Genomic DNA, 7,865 nt, shown 5'->3' on the forward strand with positions numbered 1-7,865 from the left:
CAATACCAATAGTGTTGTTCTTCTAAAGATTAAATGTTCCAATCTCAAGGAACCGTCCTCGATGGGCAAGACAGCGTACAGAGGCCAGCAGCATTTCCTCAGTGAGGGAGTTGAAAACAAGGTCCACACCTCTACCATTTGTCTCTGACATGATGAGTTGCTCAAAAGAGGTTTCTCGAGAGCTGCCAATATTGCGGTCCGTCAACTGGGAAAGAAGATTATATGCACACATGTTTGACAATTTGTATGCATTAAAAGCAAGAGAACTACCTTCAAATTACAAAACATTCTCAAAACGGAGCATAAGATGACTTTACACATCCATTGTGAAAACACTCTAGGAATCTTACCTTCAAGGCCAAGTCCTTTCAATACCTGTTATGGTTGCATGTCTTAAAAGCATATTATTTTACTTTTCATTTTCTGTCACTGTAGTCTAACCAGTGTTATAAATAGGGAAACCTGGAGGAAGAAAAATTTCCATTTCTGAATTTACATTCTGGACAGTAACGAATATTATGTATTCTATAAGGAACATACATCCATTTATAACTTGCAGGTCTAGAGAAAAAGTTCTGCACTTTCTTTAACAGTGATGTAACAGATTCTCCTTGCTGAACAGTCTCAACATCATACCAATGCAAATCCCTATAACATATGTGGTAAGTTAAAAACATTCCAGAATATTTCAAACAGTGTACTGTGCCTGGGTCAAAGGCATGGATCCTGTACTATCTCAATGCATGAATGAGAATATTAATTATGGTAAAAACAGAATTTATGATTCTAGCCACAGAACCAGTACTCAGTTCCTTGGTCCTAGACATTCTTGATCATCTCTCATATGTACAAAGAAAAACAGTATTTTGCCCAACACAGAGAAAACCAAAATGTCCCACAATCTTCTCATGTTGAGGCCCAAATTTCCCCCCATACTAAACACCAAAAATTCAGATTAGATATTTGGAACTTATGACAGCTGCTGCCACGTCATGCATCACTGAGAACCCCCAGAGTCCATCCAGGCCAAAAACAAAAATTTACAACCAAGAAACCAGACAAAAATTATGAATGTTCCTGGTGGAGGTATGGGAACATAATCTAACAGGACAAGCTGACAGCTGCCCCACAATCAGAAAGAATAAAACAAAGAATATAAATAGGAAAATAGCACACACGTTCAGTCCTCCAGCAGATGGCTGAGACAGTAACGCTGTCATGTGAGAAATTCCATAACAGAGCACATACTTCATTATTTGAAAGGGAACTCATTTGTTGCATTGTGACTAGAAATGTTTTGGCACTGACAGGCTTTCGTAGAAGGTGATTATGTGTATGCCCAACTGTTTGGTCATGATGTTGCCACAAGCAGGCAATGCAGAAAGCTGAGCGGGGATGGGGAGCAGTATTTGAGTTCTGTGACAGTATGTTTCACATCGAAACTTCGATTTTTAATGAAATTCACACATAACACTCAGAATCTGTAAAATAATTCAATTTATCATGGCGGAAAATCTCCCCTATGTGTGCATGAGATAGGAAATAGGCTGTTGAAATACCTGTGGAAACTGTTTCTTCATGAATGCCCGTTTCTCCTGCGTGCCAACAGTAGTGAACACTGTACAACCTGCGTGCAGACAGATGTTGATGGCTGCCTGGCCTACACCCCCGCTCTCTAAGTGGACCAGCACAGACTCACCCTTTCTCATGTGACCGATCATCTCAAGTGCATAGTAAGCCTGTTCACAATAAAGCAAAGCAATAAGTTTTTCTTTTTATGTTAAATTCTCTTTAGGTATAAAGGTGGCTCTGTTCTGGGTTGTTGCACTGTGTAGTTTGGTAGAGGTCTGCTGGTGTTTCGGAGGTGCATGTTTCCTGATGGTGGTGGCACCAGCCACCTCTGAAAGATCACAACTTTTATGAGCCTATACAGTAAAAGAACTCAGAAGATGAAGATTGCTGTCTTTTGGGTTGTTGCTCCCTGTAGTCTGATAGATTTCCACCAACATTTCAGAGGTCATACTGCCTGTCATCAGGGCAATGAATGTTAATCGCCCTTTTGACGGAGACAGTATGACTTCTGAACCGTTGGCGGAAATCTACCAGAGTACATAGCGTAACAACCCTGAAGATAGCCACCTCCATACTCACTGCCATTTATACCTGAAATCTCATTTTCTTTAGGGGACTGGCCCTTGCCCAAGTACCATGTCATAAAGATAAATACAAGGTGTGAATGTTAAGATTCACAGTTTCTTGATCTCAAGATCACTAGTAGACCTGGGGGCATGATGAATCTCTTTTAAACTTACATGGGCTGGAAAACTTTACAAAAAAAAAACATCTGTTTTTTCAAACTTGTTAAATAGTTATACATACATCATACAGCTTTAATATGTTCCATTGATCCATAAGTTAGTGAGATGACAGTAGACATAATAAACCATGGATATTAAAAAAACACAATTCACAATTTATACATTGTTAAATAATTATCAATTATTTGCACTGACTGGAAATTCTTTTTAGATAACAAAATACATAATAATTCTGTTAATAACAATTGGAAAGTGTGTGTTGATTCACACATTAAACTGAATTTTGAGTGGATTCCATCTGACTTCACCATATCCAGTTATACATATTAATATATGAAAGTATTCAATATTATGTATTCGAAACCAAAGAACTTCAATTTATGTCAATAACTTGATCTATTATTTAGTTTAGATTTATTTCGGTGCAAATAAACCCTTCGTATCTTATTTTGTCGTCTGTTACAAGAAAGACATTCAAAAGTAAGCATGTTGCTTTGACAACAAAATAGTAATACAGAAGCTAGTAGAAGCAATTTCCACCAAAAATACAGCAGTTACATATGGCACGGGAGAAACAAATTTCTGCGAATAAAGAAATGAAACAATAACTGTTCTACCTATCATTATTCAAACAACTTTTTTAATTTGTTATAAATGAAACCACAGAAAGATAATGTGGATAGTTTTCTTTTGTCTAGATCTCGAATATATTATTTAAGCTACCTGAACATATTCACGCTGTAAGACACGAGGCCACGTGTTAGGAATAAGGTAACAAAGATGGAATTGACAAAATATGTAGTATATGCAGGAACTAATAAAAAATACATACAGACGTTTAGTTGGAAATAATAGTCACAACAGATATGCAGGCACAGAACTGACTATAACATTACAACAGAAATCAGAGACATAAATTTCAAATGGAGAGCCCAGAGGTGTCCTGTAACTCGTTGCCCATTCTGGTCATGTCCAGAGAACTCTAGCCCTTCAACACAAAAATTCTTTAGTAACAAATTCCAAGTTTTCCTGAAATACAAAAAAATTTGATGTAATATATAAAACAAACTATTACATTATGTGACATGGAGACATATATACGTGTGTGTGTGTGTGTGTCTGTGTGTCCCTCAGAATTTCATGTTGATTGTGCAATTTCTCACAAGGGCACAGGACGTTCTTTAATAGTGAATGGAGAAACCAGCATATAGACACAGAGGACAGCGTAGATTTTGAAAGCTGACAAGAGAATTGATGAGCAGTAGACTATTATTTAACTACATAATAATTACTATTGGTTGGTTGGTGATCATTTCCTGTTAAGAGATTTTGGGCTCTATGAGATAATATTATAGCCATGGATATGTTGTTAAGGTCGTCCTACTATGTGCATGTACACAGTGAGGCACAGTTGTTACAACTTAGATATAAAATCATGTTTAAGACTGTACTACATTAAATCATACTACAATCTTAGTTACGCAAAGATACATAGTGATTTTTTTTTGTTAAAAAACATTAAATTTAAATTTTCATACATTGATTTGTAAAAGAATAAAGAAAATGTGTTTTTAAGTATGACTTTAGATTTTTTCGCCATTCTTGATGGGAAATTTCCTAGTATTTGTAATCAACTATAATTCATCTTCAGAATTAACAAATTTAAACCTACATGCCCTTTTTTTTTTTTTTTTTGCTATCCAACTGGATCAGAATACGTGAAAGTGGGTGGTTCTTATGAACACAATAACCAACCTTAAGGTTCCTTATATACAGGGTAAATTCTTGGCCACATTAGCAGTTTTCAAATTCTTAAGATAGCTTATACGCTATGAAGTTAGTTAATTCGACAACCTAACTTTCATTTACTCTCTGATATACTTCTTGTTCATGAAGTTGAACAATCAAGCAAGCTCACTTGGCATTAAATTTTAAGTACATTTATTCTGGTCCCTCATCACTATAATGGAACTTTAAAGTAATCACATTACTGTGTACAAGAGTTGATCAACACCTGTCAGGGTCCAGATTTCCCTCCAGCCACCTGAAGCTGGAGAAATCTCCTCGGGTCATTATGCTGACATAGGCATGTGGCACAGTAACAGTGGCACAGCTGTCTAGTGGCAGGTGTCGGTATGACCCCCACTTTCCATCACTGTGTACATTCATAACAAGATCTTTAATGGGCGTGCTGATGTATCCAGAATAAAATAACACCTGAAAATATATACAAAATGTTTCAGAGATCTCATACTGAAATATACCTTCTGCTTGTTCACTTATATATTTAAGTTTCCTTGGCTTACGAGTTCACAATACCTCAGATTGGAAGAAACACATTGAGTATATTATTATTCCCAAATTAAGCTCTGCGTGCCTTGCCATGAGAACAGTCATACCACCCATGACAATAGATACTTTAAAGCTAGTTTACTTTGCTTATTTCCACTCTGTGGTGTCTTATGGATTAATCTTTTGGGGGAATTCAACAGACAGTAATAAAGTTTTTTACATGCAAAAGAAAATAATTAGAATAATGGCCGGTGTCAAAAGCAGGATATCCTGTAGAAAATTATTTCGTAAATTTAATATACTTCCACTTGCAAGTGAATTCATACTCTGCTTGCTATAATTTGTGGTGGAAAAATTGGATAATCTTAAAAGAAATACAGATGTACATAATTTAAATACAAGACGTAAACATGACCTATGTGTGCCAAATGCTAACTTTACTAAATATCAGAAAGGGGTGTACTATACAGGTATCAAGTTGTTTAATAATCTTCCACCAACAATTAAAAGTCTAAATTATGATATAAAGGTATTCAAGCCTGCATTGAAAGGTTACCTCTTCACTCACTCTTACTATTCTGTAGACGCTTTCATCTCTGCTGAAAATCCGTAAGCTTTATGTATATCTATAATCTATATGTAAAGTCACTTTTGTATTTCTATTTAAAATTCTCAGTATATGTACATTGATATGTGAAACACGTACTTGTTATTGTGTCGAAAATACAGAAGTTTATGTATATTGAATGAAGTCCTGAGGTTTATGTATATTGCAGAAAATGACTTGTTCTCCATCCTTTGATTGAGTCCTAAGAAGGATCTATGGAATGTAAATAAACTCTACGCTCTAACATACCTGAATACTGCACTTTCCTATCCAAGTCACAAACACTCCAGGTGCCTCATTCTGTCTGGTTCTTCACATCTCCAACTCCAAATAAGCTGCTTCCCCATCACGCACACAACTGATCTTCTGAAACACTGACATTCAGATAACTTTGTCTGCCATCTCTTGGTAATATTACTCCACACACTACAGATACAGTTCACGAGAAAGTTGCCACTAAGCACATCCCCTGATCTCAAACTCCTCTTTCAGACAGACAAGGCACTCACACTGAATCTATAACCGTACACCTCCTCCGAAAGCAAGGAGATCACACGAGGGCCTGAGGTCTTCCTTGTGGCATTGTGAGGCATGCTACTAACTCGTGATACTTGGTCACTAGGAATCTAAAGTGTGCGACCGTGGTGTGGTGGCCACATAACCAACATTACAACCTGTAACCCTAGCTGATTACTTCTACCTTGTCCACTGCGATAGGCTCTTACACAAACTTAAATAAACAGCTACTGAATTTCCACAAGCAAGTCACTAAAACTGAGGCTGCCAACACGTGTCTGTGGATCATCCCAACCGCATCGCCTGATGAATTGTGTCCATCATGCACAATGATCATGTCAGCTCCCGGTGCAAAGTCTTGCTACCTCTGTAGTAATGATGGACTCGTAAATGCGTAACGTCTATAGTATCCCATATGCTTGCAGGCACGCCTACCTGAAACAAAACCATGGACCGAAATAAACATCCGCATTGAGAGACCAGTATTAATTCTTACTACGAAGGCACTCTACACCACATTAATGATCAACTGGCCAACTAAACCGACCTTCCATGCAACCAAAATATTTCTCACTTTACGTCCTTCACACAAAGATGACACACATCAATTCTAATAAAATCAAATTAACTTCCACGCCATGGCAATATATATATATATATATATATATATATATATATATATATATATATATGACAGTGAATCTGCACTAGACTCGTAATGCAGCCCACGATCACGCCGACCTCAGAATTCGCCATTCTCCTCATACGCAGGGACGGCAACGTCGAAAAAAACAGCGAACACATCCCGCCACCGCTGAACTAGCGATATTCGATGATCGTTATATGCCCACCCTGACGAACTCCTCTGCCATCTAACGACAAAAGGGCTGAAGTAGATGTCCTACCTAGCACACTCCACTGCACTGCCGAACGAAATGCTGCCTGAAATACCACTCCACAAATTGTAAAATCATAAGCAGAAACGGGGTTGCTGGAAAGTACTTCCGTAACCGCCATTAGTTACATCTTAGCCCTTAAAAATGACAGGAACTACAAACAAATGAAGGCGAAACACGCCTACCGTCACCTATAAGAAACCAACTACCAAACATAATCATAACCTAAAATCATTTATGAAACCAACCACACGGAACAACACCTAGGATCGTAAAATACAGCTCAATCAACTTAGCACGAAGCACTATGAAACAAATAACACACATTTCGTAACTAGATCGCCTACATTCTGGCACACATTGCCTCTCGGTCACCCGAATTGTTACTGAACCCAGCGACGTTTCACACCCTGCTTAGATCAAAACCAGACACAAATCTTTAATACCTACACGACTATCTATAACACAAGACACCGAGTGAAAGCGTCCACTGCTAACCGTAGTCTCGGACACGAACTTCCACTCGTCAGACTTCATGTTGGCATGTAGACACTCAACACCTCACGCGGATTCAGCAGCGACATCTTCCCTGTTTATTCAATTCTTGGAACTAAATTTGCAGAAACTAATAAGATGAAACGCGGGCTGCGTCAATTAATCAGGCCAACCAACATCACATATAGAAAACCAACTACCAAACATTTCCATAACCTAAAAATCTTCCATCATTTATGAAAACAGGTAGGATTTCGTAAAATACTGCACAATGAACTTAGCGCGAAGCATTCTTAAACGATTATTCCATATGTCGCCACGGGATTGTACTGCACGACTCTCTTTAGCACACTGACTGACTAAGCCCACTGGTAACCGTACTTACGAACACGAACTTCCCTTCGTCAGACTTCATTATGGCACTTGCAGCACTCAACACCTAATACGGACATTCCCTGCTCGATAATTTCTCACAACTAAATTTGCAGGAGGGCGTAGACCTTCTGCTTGTTCACTTATATATTTAAATTATATCCTTTTATTGAGACATGAATAATGCAGTCATTCGAACTGATGAATCTAATATGAATTATTCTAAGGCTCCTTATTATCATCATAATGTTACTAAATAAGTTTAATAAACATTAAAGTTCATTGTCTTCACACAAAAGGAACATGTATTTAATTCAACCTTTTGAAACTCCATGAAACAGAGTCTTTCTTCCAAGCTGATGGTCACTC

General features: G+C 37.6%; 1 protein-coding gene across 4 annotated transcripts; it reads right to left on the reverse strand.

Annotated features, from left to right (window-relative positions):
- Positions 1-6: 6 nt before the first annotated feature.
- On the reverse strand, positions 7-7,218 carry LOC147870787 (fatty acid synthase-like). Of its 4 annotated transcripts, none has more exons than XM_087341938.1 (5): positions 7,076-7,215; positions 5,467-6,164; positions 4,333-4,535; positions 1,560-1,739; positions 7-205 (listed from the first exon to the last, which is right to left on the reverse strand). In XM_087341938.1, the coding sequence occupies exons 4-5, from the start codon at positions 1,719-1,721 to the stop codon at positions 23-25; spliced, it is 345 nt and encodes a 114-aa protein (XP_087198064.1). In that variant the 5' UTR covers positions 1,722-1,739; positions 4,333-4,535; positions 5,467-6,164; positions 7,076-7,215; the 3' UTR covers positions 7-22. The 4 variants fall into 4 exon arrangements, with proteins under 4 accessions (XP_087198064.1, XP_087198067.1, XP_087198066.1 ...); XM_087341941.1 differs by lacking the exon at positions 7,076-7,215 and adding an exon at positions 6,878-7,040 and having other exon boundaries at positions 5,467-6,168; XM_087341940.1 differs by lacking the exon at positions 7,076-7,215 and adding an exon at positions 6,281-6,422 and having other exon boundaries at positions 5,467-6,168.
- Positions 7,219-7,865: the final 647 nt, after the last annotated feature.

Source organism: Zootermopsis nevadensis, unplaced genomic scaffold (genome assembly GCF_977971745.1).
Source record: "Zootermopsis nevadensis isolate Lab colony 2312 unplaced genomic scaffold, Znev_1.0 Znev_ptg000199l, whole genome shotgun sequence".
Classification (NCBI taxonomy): domain Eukaryota; kingdom Metazoa; phylum Arthropoda; class Insecta; order Blattodea; family Termopsidae; genus Zootermopsis; species Zootermopsis nevadensis.

Bases quoted from the DNA above. Each gene is read 5' to 3' on its own strand.
- LOC147870787 (XM_087341939.1), bottom strand. From the start codon at position 1,721: ATGATCGGTCACATGAGAAAGGGTGAGTCTGTGCTGGTCCACTTAGAG. The intron at 206-1,559 runs GTATTTCAACAG...CTTCTTTCCCAG, and splicing joins TGAAGAAACAGTTTCCACAG to TTGACGGACCGCAATATTGG.